The 20,222-nt window shown below is 42.7% G+C and overlaps 1 protein-coding gene across 7 annotated transcripts in view; it reads right to left on the reverse strand.

Moving 5' to 3' along the window:
* Window positions 1-3,470: 3,470 nt before the first annotated feature.
* The window catches only part of DCUN1D4 (defective in cullin neddylation 1 domain containing 4), a 69,402-nt gene continuing 52,650 nt past the window's right edge, over window positions 3,471-20,222 (reverse strand). For 4 of the 7 annotated variants that reach the window (XM_035005006.1, XM_035005009.1, XM_035005010.1 and 1 more), the window contains 3 exons: window positions 9,202-9,306; window positions 6,995-7,097; window positions 3,471-6,784 (listed from right to left, as the gene is read on the reverse strand). In XM_035005006.1, coding sequence (XP_034860897.1) covers window positions 6,729-6,784; window positions 6,995-7,097; window positions 9,202-9,306 — 264 coding nt within the window. In that variant the 3' untranslated portion in view covers window positions 3,471-6,728. The other 3 variants (XM_035005007.1, XR_004679224.1, XM_035005008.1) reach the window with 3 other exon arrangements.

Consider the following 20,222-nt stretch of genomic DNA (forward strand, 5'->3'; position numbering starts at 1 on the left):
ACTTTGGGGATCTGGGAAGCCAGTCCTTCACCAAGGAACATGCTTGATGTAGCTGCCTCAGTACATTCCATATCCTTTTTCATGAGAGATTTCTTCTGTCGGCATTTTTTCATCAATTATATTGCTATCTCTTGATGACAACCACAAACTCCCCAGTCCTGAAAAGCCCAACCTCTCTGTTGCCCCTAGATGCTATCCTTGAGTACACTGCTAGATTCCCCTGAGAGTCGTCCCATGCCGAGTCCCCATCTATCCCTATAATGCCCTACTCTCCAAAGGAACTCTTGGCACCAACCGAGTGTCTTTCTGGTCTACCACTTATTTATCAGTGGCTCATGCCACAAACACCCAATGGGCACAAGACCCCCATGCCCAGAGGCCTTTCCAAATTTTTTTCAATCTGTTGATTTTCTATTTATCCCGGTCCCCACTCTGCACACTTGTAAATTTTAATGCCTGTGTTCCCAATTTCACATAAGAGTTGTGCCTAACATACAATTGAAGTTTGCTGATATAGTGATCATACTGCAGATACGAAAATCAACCTCGATGGGAGGAATAAAGGAGGAATAAGAATTCGAAGTATTTATGAGCACTCTAAGACATGCAGAATAGGGTGCTAAAAGGCATGTATTAGTCTGTTGGGATTATCTGTGATGGGGTCATAACTCTTGTCCAAGTCCCACTCTCAAGAAGGTGTCGGTAGCAGCCCCCACGGGTAATGAAGCCAAAATAAATAATAAGCAAGTAGACACAAAATGGAGTGGCTTTTTTTTAGAGAGGGGGGGAGAGAGAGAAGTGAGGAGGGGTAGAGGGAGAGAATTTTAAGCAGGTTCCATGCCCAGGACGGAGCCCGCTGTGGGGCTCAATCTCACGACCCTGAGATCATGACCTGAGCCAAGATCAAGAGTTGGACGCTTAACTGACTGAGCCACTCAGGCGCCCCGAAATGCAGTGGCTTTTAATATACTATGGAAATTTGGCCACAACTTTGTGGTTAGTTCACTGGTTGTGAGTACAGCTGCAGCTCTCCTCATCATTACATTTATCCCAAGATTTCTAGAGAACACTAGTTTGAATTTCAGATATTCAAATTTAGGCAATTCTGAGATGTCTCTGCTAGAAAGTGCCAGAGGTAAAAAAACAAACAAACAAAAAAAACCAACCCCTCCCTCAGCTTACTTTCTTATTGCCCCGGTTCTTCACAACCCACATGCTTCAGAGAGTGATTGCAAAGGAATTTTTTCTAAAAGACTGAATACATTTCTTCAGAAGAGATTACATTTTAAATGATGTTTTAAAAAATTTCCATTTAATTACTATAGACAATTTATGTTTTTCAGTTTCCAATTATTATTCTCAGCATAGCCTACTTACTCACTCACTATAATTTCTAAGCAAATACTTACTTGTACGCATGGGATGGTTTTATTTTTTGTTATGGCAATTGAAGATAAACATTAGGAACAAATTCTGGTGGGAAATAAACCAAACTATTTTCTGTTGAATGTGCCAAAACTGGTGAACATTCTCTATTTTGGATTACCTTCTGCCCTACGAGCTTAGGTCAGTAGACAGGGCCAGAAGGCTTATGTATTATTTCCTCATGTGTTAGGTTTTTCCCCTTTCTAGCTGTAACCAAGTTTCACAGGCAATTCTTTTCTGAAGGGATCCCAGCAGCTTTTCTCTCGTCTCCTGCCTCGAAGTTATTCTTCACACGAAGATATGGGGATAACGTTCAAGCGAGTCATACAGACGACATGGTGCACGTTGCACCAGGGAGAGCATGTCCTGCCTCCCTGTGGGTTCAAACAAATCAAGAAAGGTGCTGTCCAGAAGTAGCTAACTCTCCTCCTCACTCCTCTAGCCCCAGGGCGGCCTCCGTGATCTTCCATCTTTTCCGGTGGGTAATGTTTTCCATTTTTCAGTTCACTTTCCTCTTTGTCCCATTATTTCAAAGAGCTGTCTTGAAAAACGCCCTTCCTTTGGAGCAAGCTTCCTGTAACCTCTTCCCCCCATTGGCCATTGGCCTGCCTGCAATGCCCCTCAAGCTGTGTGTGTGTGTGTGTGTGTGTGTGTGTGTGTGTGTGTAGCAGGCATTGGTGATCTATTCTCTCCCCAGTCTATCCTGTTTGTTACACCGCTGGAGAGCTCTATTTCAACTCTTGTGAATTTTTATGTGGACTAGTATTGCCCGGAGAAACCCACCTCGTGTTGCTATTTTGTAGCGCTGGATGAAGTGCCTCGTGAATTCCTGCTCTTTGCTGTAGCCCAGGTTGGGTCCCCTGTCCTACCACTGGCCATCTCTCATTGCTTGCCATCCATATAGAATTAAGCTTTTTCTTTATCTCCACCTACCATCTTTGTAGGCTTCTGCAAGAGTGTTTTCTTGAGTTGATCCCAGCTTCGGTCCAAATTATAGTGGAAAGACCATCTACATCACCAATTTAAACTGGGTACCTGGCGATTCTGTGTTTTAGGAATCTTGTCTTCTGCCTCCTGTCTTGCTTTCAAGCTTCTCGGGGTCTTAAGGTCTGGTTCGGTCCTTGTGGGCTCTCTGATCTTTATGTGAGGTTTCTCGGGTTCTGCCAATTCCCTGCCCAGCACGAACTTGTGACTCGCTTCCTTCCACATGCATTTTCTGGGCACCCACTCCGTGCCAGAGATCCTGCCATCAGCGACGATTCAGAGTGGTAACCAGGGCTGATAAACGCTAGAGACTAACTGGATGATGCTGGAGGCAGTACAAATGGGCATTTCTGCCTGGCTCCGGCACATTGCAAGCGCTCAATTGTTAGCTCAGTGTTTTAGAAATACACAGCATATGGTTGTATATATTTTTAACTCACTGTCTGGCTGAGCAGTGTTTGTACTATATCTGGAACTGTTCCAGATTAAGAGATTAAAGAGGCAGGACAGCTAGGTACAGTGCTTCTCCCTGGATTATGAATAGAATTGCTATTAAGGCCAATATTGGTACAAATAGAGAGATTTTCATCTAGACTGTATATTAGGGAATAGAATTGTATCAATGTGAAATTTCTTGAGTGTGAGCATTGTATTGTGGTTATAAAAATGTCTTTGTTTCGAAATACTAGGTATGAAGCATCATAATGTAATTTACTTTCAGTTCAGGAAAAAAGCGCATCCACGGAGAGAAGTGTACGAATGTACAGACACGCACGCACGCACATAAGTGCACATACACACTCAGAGTGGCACAGAAAAGGTGGCAAATGTTCACAAGCAGAAAATCTAGGTGATAGGTACATAGATGGGTTGAAGTTCATTATATTATTCCTGCATTTTTTTTTTCTGTAGCTTTGAAATTCCCCAATAGAGAGAGTTTGGCGGCGGGGGGGGGGGGGGGGGGGGGGGATCGGGACAAAAAAGTAAAAAATACTTTAAAACTACCTTAAGTGGTTTGTGAGGCAAAATCCCAAGAAGAGAAGAAAGAATTCACAAATCAGTTCTGAAACCAAACACAAATACTTTTTATTTATGGGGTATCATTTTACATCAATTCCATTAAAACCTAACACCAGTTTGCGGCACTCAAGTTAGGTGGCCTAACAGGGTTTTAGTTAAGCTGGAGTCACGGGACTTGCACATGTCTATGGGTGGAATGCAGCTACTGACGACACGAAGCGTTCACAGTTACAGGTTGGCTGTTGTCCATTTAACAGTAACCCTCAGGGAAAAAGATCTTATGATAAAAAGCAACCCACGTTCTGGTCTCATTTACAGACACCCAACATTTAGCTGGTCAATGAATTCTATACATTTATTATACAACATATGAAAGAATAAAAGATAAGGCTTACAGAGGTATTTTAGCAGTTGTAAGAATAAAAACCAAGGGCACAAACTAACTTGGAAAGCTTTCTGTATAAACTTCAAAAGCACTGTTAAAATGGAGACGAGAGGCAACAGATGTGTGTTGTTACAGGAGAAGCTAGAGGTTTGTCTAGTCAGATTTGTGAAAACTTAATTTGGAGTTCATGCTTCGAAAAAGCTGCATGTAACATTACAGTGGGTGTTTACGGCAAATCAAATCACGAAATTTGACCTACCAGTAAACACCAAAATGTTGTATTCCATGATGACACAGTATTGCGATGTGTAGTTCAAGACACAGTGGGAAGACAGAAAGGGTGTAGACAGGTAAGAAAGAAAAACCAGAGGAAGGCACCCTAATTTCTTTAACATTAGCCAGTAAGTAAGTGTCTGATGACTGCTCAATTTTATGTAACTTAGGGACATTTTTAAGAGAAAAGTATCTTACTACTCGTTTGGCCCCTTTTCCTCTCCCTAAAAATAACTGCATAAAATCAAGAACCAAGGGCAAGCACTCCACAGTCATGGAGGTTTATTTTTCCAGGGAGCTCAAAAATTATTTGGAGTCTTCTAAATATACAAGATTACCATCACTTTGGAATATTCACTTTCCATATTCTAGATCACGAAGAGGTTTTCCTTGGGTTTTTCCCCTTATCATCAAAATGTTCACTGTGGCTGAAATGTAACATCTCCCTGTAACAATCCCTTTATGTTACGATTAACTGTGCTTATTAGTGTTTCAAAACATTCTCCAGTTCCTAACCATCCATAACTTTTAAAATAATTTCACCTATGATTTATATTTGTTTAAACAAAACTAGAGTTGATCGAATCTAAGAACTGTTGCCCTTAAAGTGTGATTTTTTTCTTTTTTAACTTTACGGGATACTTCTGAAAACGAATCAAGTTCTTCACAAATGCACACCTGCCTCTGGCCCATCGCCACTGGAATACCAGGCACCTGCTGGGATGGAACCCCTTGCAACACCTCGGTCCCAAGAGCTGTGCTTGCCATCAACATCTTCTATTCTCTTCGGATATTAACTTGTGCAAACTGGTATGAAGTTGTAAGGTAGAGGCGAGTCTACCATTCCTAAGCAAGGAATGATTAAGTCTGCTTAATCACTACAGAGTTTTTCACACTTCTGGTTTATTTCACAGCAAACCAAACCTTTCTGTTTGGTAGAAAAAGGAAGTGATTTCATTCTACCATATCATGATTTTGTATATGCACACACACCGTATATACATACAAAATTTCTGTCTTTGGTGGTTCAGTTAGGGAAAAAATAATATGAAAATCTGAACACTGTTTGCAAAGAAACTGTGAAATAGTGGTCAGGAGTAGCATTGTCTGTGTGCTTTACTCATTTAATGCCATTTAAAGGTTCACATTTAGTCCAAAAGATTTTTTGGCCAGATTTTGCAATAACCCAAACCTCTTCCAATCATTATTCCATCATGGATCTTGCTCATACCTGCAGCATTCACCTGTTCAAATGCACCATTAGCTTTTTACTCGGTTTAAATCACTAGACTTTTATGTTTTCACAAAACTTTAGGGATTAAATTAGTCATTCAATAGCACCAGATAGTTGAGGGGAAAACATGTTACTTATACATTTCCTCAAGAAGGGTAAGGCAAGGGAAAAAAAAAAAAAAAGACATAAAATACAAACCTAAAAATACCATCTTGTTTACTCTTGTTATCTCATCCACATAAATAATGGCTATCACCTTTCTGTACAAATTACTTAGGTAATGAATGACGAGCGGCCCCTCCAGGAAAGGTCCTACTGTGTGACAAAGTGAGCTCAATGCTGGTGGTTTCGTGTCCACTGCCTGCAATGGACATTCTGCCAGGAAAAGCCTAGCATGAAAGAAAGAAAACAAAACAAAACAAAACACCTCTCACTTATAGTTTTTCCGAAAAACTAGAAGATTAGACACCACAAAAGCTTAACTAAAAATCCAAACCACAACTAAAAGTGCTCTGCGGTTACAAATTGCCAGCGAACCGTTAGGTTTCCACAGAGGAGGCAAAAATCAATGTTACTTAGAATGGCACGGGAAGCATCAGCAGACCCAACACTGACCAGGAGAAGGCAAAAGGGGGGGGGGGGGAACAAAACAGTAAAGGAAGTTTACGAGTTTCAAACTCATTTTAAAAAGGTGCAATTTTAATTTGTTCATTTGTACCTATATTCAAACTACTACGGTTTTAACATCAGAGAATAAAAACCTACACCTTGCGTGGTGGAAATGATTTGTGGCACGGTACATGTCTGGATGTTCAAATAATTGTACCTTTCATCATTTAAAAACACTCTTATTTAAGTAAACCAAATTATATTTGGCATACGCCTCTGAAAAGTTCTGATTCCCACCTCCTTCCAAAAGTTGGCCTCTTAAAACAATGAGGTTAATTCTGGCAACATTCGCTTATGGTAACAGTTGTTCTCTCTTGTGTTCTGAAATGCTACATTGGAGACCTAATAAAGTATAACTGGTTCATTTGAAAAAAGGGACTAGAAATATGCCACAAAAATTATTTTTACAATACAGTTTTGCAGAAATAATCTCTAGGTGAAGCTTTTTCTTTTTATACACATATACAAAATTTAAACAGCAATATACACATCATCACAGTGAGGACGTTGGCGAATTCACCAATCTGTAGTGTAAATACAAACTGCGAAGCAGCCTTCCAAGAGAACAATGCTACACAGCAAGCAGAGCTGGCCCATTCAACAGCAAACACCACGACGTCCCTGCAAGGGGAGACAGTGCAAGAAAAGCAGCATGCGCTTCGATACAAACAGCAATTTATGGCTAATGGTTGACATATCTGTGGTAACAGTGACTCTCTCGCTGCTATGCATAAAGTCCTAGGACATCTGTTTGTCTTTATACCACTCCACAAACTCGTCCAACAAAACTGGCCCTGCAGAGAAACGGAAAACAAAGCGGCTAAGGCTCTTGCCAGTGAGGACGGTGTGCGGATGGACGGCGTCGGGCGGGGGCGGGGGCGGGGGCGGGGGCGGAGCGGGGCTGGGGGCGGGGCTAGGGCGGGGCGGGGGCGGGGGCTGGGGGCGGGGCTAGGGCGGGGCGGGGCTGGGGTGTGTGTGTGAGAGCGCCCAGCGCCGGTACTTACACGCTCCATCTTCGTCGTAGTTGCTGAGGTCAAGGTTAATTGTCCTGCTAAACTCTAGCACATTGCACCACTGGTCTTTGTTAATAACTTTGTATTTTGATTGCTGATGGAGGGAAAAGTAATATGAATTACTGACACTTACAATTAACAAATGGCACGGTTTCAACTGCTGTATGAATCAACTTAATAAAGTTCATGAAGGTTAACTCTTTCCATCTGAGGTATGTTAAGCACCAATCTAGGAGAAGGATGAGAGAGAGCAAGAGTAGAACTTAAGGATGACAATTTCCATTAGAAAAATATTATGAGGGCTCAACACAAAATGACAAGCACATCAAAGAAACATGATTTTTATCCCTAGAAGTGAAATTTCTAGACTGCAAAAGCCCTTTTATTAAAAAAGAGAGAGAGAGAGAGATAATTAACCTACTTCATAGAGATCCTGCAAGAATTAAAAGAGGTAATTTATGTAAAGTACTTCATTCAGTGCTTGGCAGAAAGCAGGTGCTAAATAAAGAGTAGCTCCCATTAATAATCCCTGCCCTGACCAGCATGCTCACTGTCAAGTACACACAACAAGGAGTTACTCTCCAGGAACTTACTAAGGGCTACCAGCGGTCTCAGAACTAGGTGCTCTAGCCGTTGAAGAAAGTTACTGTTCTAATCCTACTGATCATAAAAGTAGTAAATTAGAAGACCCATGAAGTAGTTTTCCTATTCCTCTCAGACAAGAAATATGCCATAGGTATTTTTTTTAAAGTACACAATTCCTGTATAAAAACTGAAAAATAAAGCCCAGATTCAACAGTTTTTAAATCCTACCCACTAAAAATCAGGAACACTGAGAAACAATACGAGTACGTAAAAAGCAGAGAGAGCTGAGCCCATGGTTTTGAGGACGCAAACACAAGAGAAGCTCAAATGAAAGGTTCCTGTGTCCTTTGAAAAGAAAAAAGCAAACTAATGTAAAAGACAGAATAAAGCACAGACTACAAGTTTAACTTTCGAAGCAACTCAAAGCAAACATCAGTCATGGAAACAGTTGAAGATGCTCCTGGAATCGTGCAAAGTCAGACTTGCTTGTGGCAAGGCCTTTCAGCTAAAAAGCTCCTTGCACTGGGGCTCAAATTCTGCTCCACTCTGAGAACAAGGACCTATTTCTACTCGTTTTCCAAAGAAAGCTAACATTTCACGGGATGGCCAGAGAAATGAGAACAGATCATTTGTAGACACAGACTGTCATGTCAACAAACGCTTCTTATAAGTAAAACTAGTTTTTAGACACGTCTTGAGGAGTCCTGGTTAGTAACGTTAAAAGCAATTTTTAATAACAGTCCTCAAAGAATCAGATCAGCTGAAAGTTTTTCTGGATGCATAAAGTGCATTCTAAGAAAGATTATGACAAGAGTGAAGCTGGAGTCAGGGTAGGGCCCAAGCTTTTCTCAAAGACCCAGGACCCTCACTCATCCTTTTAGGCAAAGGGCACTTTTTAAGGGGTTTGGGTCTGCAGGGCAAGAAGGATGCCATCTGTGACCAACCCAGGAGCTCAAACTTACATCTCAGCTACTTCCAGGTCCTACAGTATCACACGGCATCAAAACCAGCTCCTGATAACCAGCAGCTCAAAATGTTTGATCATTAATACTTCCAGCAAACAAACCACAGTGGAGTCAAGCGCTGGATTTTTTTCTAATGCAAACATAAAACAGAAACTGAGGGAGAGGCTGCAGGTGTGCCTACCACCTGCATTGACCTAGGTGCCCATATTCTTGGGGATAAGAGTAGATAACAATACAGGACAAACTTCTTTTAATAAGAAGGCAGATGGCTGTTTTTTAACCTTTGCTTCATAAAAGCGGAAATTCACCTATAGCCACACAAAAAAGTGAATCTTGTTTTACTACTGTTATACAGAGCAGGAAATCCTAACGGAGGTCAAGTTTTTCCACTGGGGCAAGAGAGCGGAAAGGACAGAGTCGTGGCTGTCTCGGGTGCACCCACACGGGAAGTGATGCGGCACGTACACCCCCCCCACCCAGACACACCCAGAGAAAACGGGGAACTGCTCACGGACAGTGATTACGTCACCATCACTCCTACAGGCAGAAAAGTACAACAAACAGAAAATTATGTGAAACGGTTAAATAAAGTATACTTGGTAGTTCTAAGCAAGCAAACATACATTCCATAAAATAACAATTTGGTACCTCTAAGAATTGGTGAAAAACTGGAAAAAGGGGCCAGATTTTTCCTAATAACAGTCCCAACATGCACTTGGCAGTGTTTATGTCTAGGCTGCGCTGGTCCTTTTCCTGTTTAACAAACAAAAACAAGGATGAGCCAGATGCCCCCAAATAATAAATTCCAATAATCCAAATTTCTATTTCACTTCAACACAAAATTAGTAAACAGCTCATTTATCATACACCATAAAAGTAAAAACCCTGAACCAAGCCTGAGGTGGGGGGAGGGGAGGCGGTCAGACACAACGGAGGGCTTAATAGGTTCGGTGCTATATCAATTTACCGTGGGAAAGATTTACGTGATCTTTAGTGATCGCCCTAATGCAGAATCGATTAGTTATGTAGTCATGTATCTATGATTATTTCTTTTTTTTTTGATTATTTCATGGGATAAAGAAAAATCTACAACTCAGTCACTTGCTGTGACATTTATGATAATTATCCAAATCATAATTATTGACCCCAAAGCCCGTAACTTAACTACATGGAATTTAAAGGTTTCCATTTCCATGCTTAAGAATCAGGTTTCCTTAAGAAAAATCATTTTTTCCAACAATTTTATTTCAATGGTAAGTGTTTTTCTTGAACCTAAAAATGTTGGAATTAAATTCAGCTCTTAATAAATGCTGGGGCTCTGGAGATTCTGAGAGGATAAACTCATCCACCCACTGAGGGGAAAACAGTCTAACCTACTGCAGTCCTCCTTACCTTGGATTTATTAGATGTGGAATCTCTTAGCAGAATACCCCTGACTAGTAGCCAAGTGAAAGACAACATTTTATAAGGAAACCAGAAAAGCAGTATTACATAAACCTGAATATGGGCAGATTAAGTTCAAATTCACTTATATTTGCCATTAAGGATCCTCCTTTCTCGTTCTCACCTTTCATACAAGTTTCCACTCCAGAACTACAAGCAGGCTGTCTCTAGGTAAAGGGGCAGAGGACCTGGGACCACAAGCAGTAACCTCACATATCCAAAGCTAGTCTCCTTGTGGTATTTTAACTACAGTGGGAACGTGCAGAAGTACTTTTCGACAAAGGGAGCGAGTGCCTGGCTATCCCACTTGGGGCGGAATCTCCACGTTCGTCACATGAAGGGATGATGCCGTGACCACCGCAGTCGGCCACGTACGCAGCCACACGTTACCTCAAGGACTCTAACACTGAAGTGCTCTTTCGTACACACAGAATTTCTGGCCATGACACTGGATTGAAGAGTGAAGGACTTGAACGATACAGCAAATGTGAGGGCCTCACTCAACAACAGCAAACAAAGTAGATGCAGATACAGGAAGATGTGCAACAGGTCTGTCTTTTGGTCCCAGCCGTAAAGCGTTACCGACCGTTCGCCAACAGACCAGGTCAGACGCTCCGAGTCACCCCTCTCCGTTACAGGCCACACAACTGAGTCTGATGGTGGTGGAGGCCCAATTCCACAGTCCAGTGCCAACGGGTGGGACCTCCTCTCCACGGCGTTCTCTGCCTGTCTCCTGGCCATGCCCACGGTCTTGCTCAGGGCGCAGGACTCACTCCCAGGGAGCGGAGGACAGCAGAAAAGGTGCTCCCGAGATTGCCCACCTTTTGCCAGCCACCCCACTGGTCTGTTGCACTTCAGGGGCTCAGACTTGGGTGAGGCACCGTGCAAGCAAAGGGACAACTTGCTCGAACCCTGTGACACACGTGTGGCACACAGCAACAGCACACCACACTATAAAGCAATCCACAAGTAAATAAATACATTAAATAACGAGTAAGCTGTTGAAAACACACGCGGCACCCCAGGACTGGGCCCAAAGTTCACTGGCTGAACGACCGCTCACGTAGCACAGGGCTGACGCCACCAGCATCCTGCGAAAGCTTGCCCTCTGGCGAGCTTGTGCTCCTTCCCTACACCTCAAGTCGCTAGTCTGGCCTTGATTACAGTCGTGCCTTCTTCCAACCTCAATGCCTCTGTCCCCATCACAATGGACATACACTAAGGTGACAAAAAAAAAAAAAAGATACGAAGGACCTGGACAGACTCTTTGCAACAATAGAATCATCTGACAAACTGATGATCATGAAGGATTTCAATGCATGTGTTTGGCAGTGATGCCAAAACATGGAGGGAAGGCATCAGACTCACAGGACCGGAAGCTGAACCGCACTCACTGACTCCTGCTCTGCAAGGGTGCTAGCCGGCAGCTCGCAATCACTAACACCATCTTCTGCCTAGCAAATAAGAGAAAGACATTACGGATGCACTCACGGTCCCAACAGTGCCATCTCGCGGGTGGCCAACATTGCCGGTGTGGGGACAGGCCTAAGTGCAAATGACCGTGCCTGGAAACGCTCAAAATTCCTGGGAACAGCACAGTTGAGAGTTCCCACAGCACACATCTCCTCAACAGCGGAACTGGAGACACGCCCAGGGAGTTCTCGGACAATGATCCTAATGGCAGGCTCTGCAAAAGGGGTCCCCATCAAAAGTGAAATGAATCTTCCAGGATGCTCTGAGGCAGCCATCAACATCATGGGCAGTTAAAAAACAAAAAAAAATCACCTTAACAAATTCAAGGAGTACAGCAAAGACGTACAGAAGCTCCTTGAAAGAAATTAAATAGTACGCTGTCAACACCGACCCTATGACCCTCTGCTCCTGGACCACCAAGGAGCAAAGGACCGATTTCTGCACCTCAAGGTCAGAATCTAAGCACAAAGTCCCTTGAGGCAGACTGTCAAGAGTCAATCAGCAACCACCCCCCCCCCGAAGGCCCATCAAGGTTAAAGGAGAAGAAATGAAACTTCCCTTCCTGCCTACTCCTGACCTGCCCCAGGATGTGGAGGTATGTATTTCACGCACTTTCATTTTCTAGGATAACAACTTAAAAAAACAAGTTTATTTTTCAAGTAATAATAGGAACTGAACAGGTTCTATACACCAAAGATACACTAACTCCCTACAATACACAACTAGATTCTGCCTTGCTGTCTTCCTTAAACACAGATGATAAAAGAGCAGTTACAGATGAATCAGGCCTCTTAGTGGGGCAGCTGTAAAACCAAAGGAATGTACTCTGAAGATTTGAGGAAGTTATGTGTTGTATATGGAATAAATGCATTCCGCAAGCTAAAGTCTAGCAACAGCTAATGCAGAAAGTGATGAAGTTTTATTAAAGTCTGATCTAAAGTTCTAGTATCTAATTATCTATCTATCTATCTAAAATACCTTTGTTTATGTAAGACTGTTCCCGTATAAGTCTTCTTGTAAAATGTGAAAATTAAGCATTTTTTTCTTAAATGGCTCAAATGACTTAACAATAACAGAAACAAAGCAATTTAAATATGTAAATATGGTATTACAAAATGTATCTTTCAACACATAGGTATCCAGATATGTTGTATCAGAGGTCCCCAACTGTTCCAGATGATCTATTTCCAATTTTCACAAAGTGTTAATAGCTTAAAACTTGTATGTGAAAAGAGGAACCCTGAATTATTAAAATTCTAAGAAGAAAACCTTCAAAAAATCCCTAATATTTTTAAGAGAGACTACATGAACTCAAGAAACAATATATGTAACCACAATTCACAAACATAAATGGCCAAATCAGAAGTTGGTATATGAAATCAAAAGGCCTAAACTGAAGACCTATGATACACGTCCTCCAATTCTTATTTGACACCACAGGGATTACAAAAAATAAAGAGAAAATGCAGTCCTCCTTAACACAGCTACCTAAGAAAACAAATGCAAGGTAAAGATAGCGCTAAAGAACTCGAATTTTAATACGGTTCAGTTTATAAAACTGAAAATACAATAAATTAGTTTTTTGAGTGGGAGTCAGTTTCTTTAAATGCACATTAAAAACAAGCAAAAAGTCAAAAAACCCAAGAGTGCTCTCCCATTGGGAAAAATGAAATAATTTTGCTCTTAGAACTTACCCAGCATTCATTTATAGATAACAATGTTTGCAAGACAATTATTTAATTAAGCTAAACTACTGACACTTCCTTTAAAATAAAAGAAAAAATCTGCCAACACGCAGTCTTTCCTTGTCATTTTATTTGGCAGAGATTCTATTACTGTAAGCACTACTCTTGGAAAACAAGTCATCATTTGAAACTTGAGGTTTGCAGACAACTTAAATAATGTCAATGTAGAATAATTCAACAACTACTCCTAATTCTATGGGTAACTTTTATGGAGAAACTTCATCTGCACCAAAAATTATTTAAGGTGCCTTAAACTCACTTAATACAACAACTCTGTCAGGACAGGCATTATTATAACCCCCACTTTATAAATAAGGAAACTGAGGCATGGGGAGCTAAATGACAGTCATCAAGTGGTAGAGCTGGGACTTGAACCAGGTAGTCAAGCCCAAGCCCGAGCTCTTCACTGAGTCCCACAGGACTTCCCTGAGAACGAACGAGGGGAGAGAAGCCCGAATACGCAGAGGCACAGAAGTCCAATTAGCTTTACGAAGAGCTGCTCAGCAAACGTGTGTGACCCAACCACCAAAGAGTAATCTTAAAGATAAAACGGACAAGATGTTCAGGGTAACGGACCTGGGGTTAGTGGACTGCCCATTCTTCCTACTTTTGTCCTGGCCCAGGACCACCTTCTGTTTTCTTCCTAATTCACAAAGAAAACAGGAGGAAAAAAGGGGAGGGAGGGTGGGGGGGTGGGTGCTGGTCGGGGGGTGGCGTGCGGAGAGGGAAACTAGACAGTTCTGAGAAGCAGAAGCGGCTCCAATGATGGCAACAGACCCTCACAGGTTGGAGTCAGGCCCAATTCTCTGCCCGCATGGGTTGCTGAACAAGGCCTGGAAAGTTTTCCTTGGATCCTACGAGGAACACTCATCGTCATTTCTGGTTTGCATGGAAATGACTCAGCGGCTGTTTCACTTAGAGGAAGACGACACAGGAGCTTTAGGCCGGGTGCCCCCTGCCACCGTCCCGAGCCACCTCCTCAGGAGCCGGCCCAGAGGCGCTGGTGTCCCCGCCCGCGGGGAGCACCCTGCCGCCCACTCCCCCCGCGACAGCGCCTCCCAGGAAGACGAGCGCGGGCTCTCCTGCCTCCACGCAGCCCTCCGTGACAAATTCTCCAAGCCGGACTTCGAGGGGTGCGAGGGCAAGGACTCCCGCCAGAGAACTGGCCTCACCGGGAAGGCCTCCCTGCTCTCCAGCTGGTGGCTCCTCCCGCCTCCCCTTCCCGCCCCTCCCCGGCACTCTAGGCGGCCCCCCACGGCCACGGCCTCCTCACCCACTCTGCCCCCGCTCCTCCCCGCGCCCCTCCGCAGCGCCCTCCTCAGCCCGACTTCTGTCCTCAGAACTCCCGAGAGTCCACTGGCTCTGCGGCCTCAGCGCGCTACCCGCCTCTGCCACACGGAACAGAGAAACATCAAACCTAACGTATTTAATAACTATCCCCAGATCAACAAAAATTACTGTAGTGAGTCTTTTACCTCAGTCCATTTGTCCAATCTTATTCTCGCTAGGTTCTTTTCAAAAAAGGAATGAAGAAAAAATGGCTGTTTTATTTTAGATGAGTCCATACAACCATTCTTGTTTATATGATAGTATTTACACTGGGGGGAAAAAACCTCTCTGCATAAATTCCCACTTGTATGAAAGAACTGGCCATTTCCGCCCCTGAATGTGTGTCCCACCGTCCTCCTCTACCAAGAGGCCACAAGATGGTGACAGTTTCAAGGCAGGGAAGGCAGTGTGGCTCTGTGAGAGCCCCGTGTTGTCCTCGCGCTGTCCCCTCCTCTCTGGCTCTCAGTCCCATCATCTGCATAATGACAACACTGGACCAAGTGGTCTCCCACGGCTTCTTTCAGCTCTAAAGTTTCACAATTCTCTGACTGATCCATAAGACTATAAATAAGTTCAAGTTAGAATGAAATTAGGAGAAAAATAATGTAACTTTATAGCCAACCACTATTTTTAATTGGCTACAAGTCCTGAAAGTGAGGGAAAAAACAATCACACCCACATAGAGGGCTATATAATCTTGGTGGAGAGGTGTCAAAGAGGTCACCTTATCATCTTCTGGTACTGTATCATAATTTCTTTCCTCATATATTAAAATATAATTGAAAGTATTTAACATACGCCACTGTTATTTACAATAGGGAATATTTAGGATGTTAAAACTACAAGAAAGCTTAATTTCTATTAAAAGTTTGATTTTAAAAGGTCTGCTGTGTTAATTATATGTTGTTACCTCTAGGAGTCCTTTTTTAGTAGGGAAAAAATAAATAGTAGAGGGGAAAAAAGAGGAGATAGAGTTCTGCTGCCAACCAAGATAGAGTTAGAGAAATCAGATTTCCCCTCTGAAAAACCAGAAAACTGGACCAATTATCTGAAATGATGGCTGTCACACACTAGACAACAGGCAACACAGGACCATGACCGCTGAGAAAAAGGAGACAGGACAGAAGCCCTAGGGTGATCCCAGCTCACTGTTCGGAGGCAGGTTCCAAGCCAGAGCACAGGAGGGAGAACCCAAACCGAGCCCAGTGGTCTTGCTGAGTTGGAAAGGACAGAGGCTGTAGTTCAAGGAGGCAAAAGTGACTATAATTTGTGGGACAAAATACCAGCAAGGGGGGAGCTACACAGAGAGATATCTGGAAATCCACAAAGTGACTCCCTAGTCATTGGCCAAGGACTTATCTGTGTTAAGTGTGAGAGGAGACAGAGTCCAGGGAGGGCACCACTCACTGCAAAGGAGTTAGCAGAAATTCCCAGACCTCCCACAGGGCTGGGGAAGACCCTGTGCTCCCACCGTCTACAGTAGAAAGACCTAACATACATGGCCTTAGGTAGAATCCTCAAAAGAGTCTTACAAGTGGTGCTGAATCATCCCAAAACTGAAGGCTGCTCCAGACCAGTCCTTTCAAAGGATCAATCTGGTTCCAAGTAACTATAACTATACACCAGGAAAATGTATAAATTGAACCTTATTTAAAGGCACACAACAAAACCCAGGAACCAACAACATCCAGCATCCAATCAAAAAACGAAAATACAAAAACTAGGAATGCAAAGAACCTGTAAAATATGACCCACAATCAAGATAAAAATTAAGGAATAGAAAGAGACCCAAAAATGACAGATGTGATGGTACCAGAAGACAAAGTTGTTAAAACACCTGTCATAAACATGTTCTAGACGTTCAAGAAGGTAGAAGAAGACCTTATCACATAACAAGGAGAGAAACGGATATAAAAAAGGCTCAAATGGAACGTCTACAGCTGAAAAATACAGTACCTAAATGAAAAAAATACTGGCTAGGATTAACAGCAGAATTAGACACTGCAGAAGAAAAGATTAATACCAGCAGACATACTAAGAAATACTACAAAGGGTAAGGGGAGGACCCCAAAACTGAACATGGAATCACCGGCTTATGGGCCAATACCAAGCATCTAACATAGATATAACTGCAGTCCCAGAAAGACAGTAAGGGAGAACAGCAAAAACACTGAAGAAATAACAGCTGACGAATTTCCCAACTTAATACAACCTATAAGTCCACACATTCAAAAAACTGAACAAACCCGAACCAGAATAAACGTAAGGAAAATTATGCCAAGGTGTATCATAATCAACTTGCCAAAAAGGAGTGAAAAAGAATAAAAGCAGCTAGAAAACAAGACACTATGTTCAAAGGAAAAATGAACAACATCAGACTTACCATCAGAAACTATGTAAGACAGAAGACAAGGGAAAGAGATCATTAAAGAATAGTAATAGTCAATCTATAATCTTTTATCCAGAGAACCACCTTCTAAATTGAAGGCAAATTAAAAGCTTAGAGAACTCATTACCAGAAAATCTATACTATGAGAAATGTTAAAGGGAATTTTTTAGGCAGAAGGCAAACGATACCAGGAAGAAATGTGGATCTACGCAAAAGAACTAAAGACCACAACAGTGGTTTATAAAAGATATTTTTGACTAGTTAAAAAAAATGATAACAATGTATGCTATGGTCCGATGTTTGTGGCGCCCCCGGAATTCATATGTTGAAATCCTACCCCCCACGGTGATGGGCATTAGGAGGTGCGGCCTTTGGGAAGTGGTTAGGTCATGAGGCTGCAGATTAGTGCCCTTATAAAAGGAGACCCCAGAGAGCTCTCTCTTCCCTTCTGCCACGTGAGGTTACAGCAGAGAGCCATCCAAGGATCAGGCTTCAGGCAATCACCAGACACCCAACCTGCTGACACCTTGATCCTGGACTGCAAGACACAGACTTCTGTTACTTATAAGCTGCTTAGTCTCTGGCATCTGTTACAGCAGCCTGAATAGACTAAGACAATATACTGTGAGATTCGCAGTCTATGTGTAAGTAAAATGCACCACAGCAGCAGCGGAGTATGGGAAGGCAACATGAAAGTCTACTGTCGTAAAGGTTCTTGCATTATACACGAAGTGGTATAATATTATTTGTAGATTGTGAAAATTTAAAGATGCATATACATAAAGCCTAGAGCAACCACAAGAAAAATGTAGCAGAGAGGCAGCTATTAGGGCAATAGTGGAATGGAATGATTAAAATGGAATCATTTAAAAAAATACCTCAATCCAAGGAAGTCATGATAAAAGGGAAAAAGGAACAAAACAGATGAGACGAGGGAAAAAAAATACTATAGGAGATGTAAATTTAACCATACCGATAATTACACTAAATATACATGGTTTAAGTATCTCAAGACAGATACTGTCAGTCAGACTGTCTATATGTTATCTATAGGAAACTATATCCTACCTGTAAGAAACCCACTTTAAATATAAAGACACGAATGGGTTTAAAGTAAAAGGGTGGAAAAAGACAGATCATGTAGACTTTAATCAAAAGAAAGCAGGAATGGCTATATTTGTATCAAAGTAAATTTCAGAACAAGGAATATTATTACCAGAGATAAAGAGACATTTCATGATGCTAAAGGGTCAATTCTTTAGAAGGATGTAACAAGCTGAACTGTATCTAAACCTAGTATCTGCACTTCAGAATACATGGTAGAAATGACAGGAGGAACACAGCTGGAGAATTCAATATTCCTCTCTCGGTAATGGACAGAACCTAGAAGGCAGACATCGGGAGAGATATAGAAGACCTGAACAACACTATCAACCAACGTGACCTAATTGACAGTCATAAAACACTTCACCGAACAGCAGCAGAATACTCATTCTTTTCACGTGTTTTACACAAAAAAACATTCATCACAGCAGATCATATTCTGGACCATAGATCAAGTCTCCACACATGTAAGTGAACTGAAATGACACAGGGTATGTTCTCTGACCACAACACAATTAAACTAGGTATCAATAGGAGGATTACCTGGAAAGCCCTAAATACTTGGAAAATAACACCAACAATACATTTCTAAATAACCAATGGGTCAAAGAAGAAATCACAAAGGAAAATGGAAAATATTTTGAACTGAATGCAAATAATGAAAACACGTACAATATCTCAAAACTTGTGGGATACAGCTAAGCAAACCAAACCAAACCAAAGGGTTCAATAACAAAACCATCTTAGAGCACATTTTAGCCGAACTCAATCTATTTGGCAATGATTATACATGGGTGGTAGTTACTCATCTTACATACCAGGGCTTATTAATTCATTGGCAATGCTCAGTAAAAGCAAAGAGCTCTCTGCTGGCTGTTACTGGGGATGCAAAGAGAGCAAGTACGTAATCCTCTGCTCTGTCAGAGCAATGAAGGCCTGTGCCCAAACTCCACAGCCACGCTAGAGGAGGCAGCAGGGCCACGCAGGGAAGGCGCCCGACCCCCTCCAGGACGGGAGGGCCCAAGACCCAGGCTGTGGCCACATGGCCGCGGGAGAGAGCTGTGGGAGTGCAAACAGGGCTCTGGGCAGAGGTCCGGCATGACGAAAGGCAGAGAGCAGAAAGGCCAAAAAAGGCAGGCGGCAGGTTCAGGGAACAGCTGACTGGACTTCACCACAACACAGGTGTCCCATGAGAAAGGAAGCCCAGAGTGACCCATGGCCTGGAACTGGGGCCAGAACCTGGGTTTGAGTTCTGGATCTACTGCTGATGAACAGCGTGATCATGGTGCAATGTCTCTTCTTCTCTGCGGCCCACTCTCCTCCTTTGTGAAGTAGACTGAACCCGCCCCTGTTTGTCACGCAGAGTGGCTGGGGGGCGAGGGGGACAGCCGCACCAAACACATGGTGAAACACTCCGTACCACGAAGGCACCGGGGACTGAAGGCTCTGCTGAGCCGGGAGGGGGCCCAGTGACCCTGGGGCTGAAGGCAGATGAGGGACACCCTGCTGGTGTGATGCTGGACGAGAAGTGACAGAATGTGGAAACAAGAGGACTGTGGCAGAGCAGGCCCGGAGTAACCAGGGCTTCCACCGGCAAGGCTATGGTGGAAATACCAAGGAAGAGGCAAGCAAAGGGGCCCTTCTGAGACGGGCCACGCTGATGCACCATGGATGGGGCAAGCCGGGGAGGGGAGTAAAATGGAACCTGGAGCTGAAGTTGTGGCAAACTCTGACCTCCAAACAGAAAAGCTAGAAAACAGGGCTTATTTTGGTGAGAAGGTATAATACTTCTAAACAAACTTCACCCATACAGTAAGAAACAGCTGACTATGGGAGGAAACCAGTCTCATGTAATAAAATATTTAATCCTAGAAACTATGTATCTATTCTAAAAGCGTCTGGCAAATAACTCCTATGTATATACAAATGCCATTTAGAAGAACACTGTATCTGAGTTTCACCGTTATCATTTCTAATGTCTATAAACTTTCATGTGTTGTGATTTTACTGGAAGGTTATGAAAATGCAAAAAATCACAAATGAGGACACCACAGAGAACTACTAATGTGTTATTGCAGATGCACCAGAATTCACCATCAAGTAAACCTTTGGTGCTCAACGACCAGAGCCAAAGCATGTAAAAAATGAAAAAGATCAGCATGGTGGTAAGAAAAAAAAGAGTTCTC

The sequence above is a fragment of the Mirounga leonina genome, unplaced genomic scaffold (genome assembly GCF_011800145.1).
Source record: "Mirounga leonina isolate KUSES-001 unplaced genomic scaffold, KU_Mleo_1.0 Mir_129, whole genome shotgun sequence".
NCBI lineage: Eukaryota > Metazoa > Chordata > Mammalia > Carnivora > Phocidae > Mirounga > Mirounga leonina.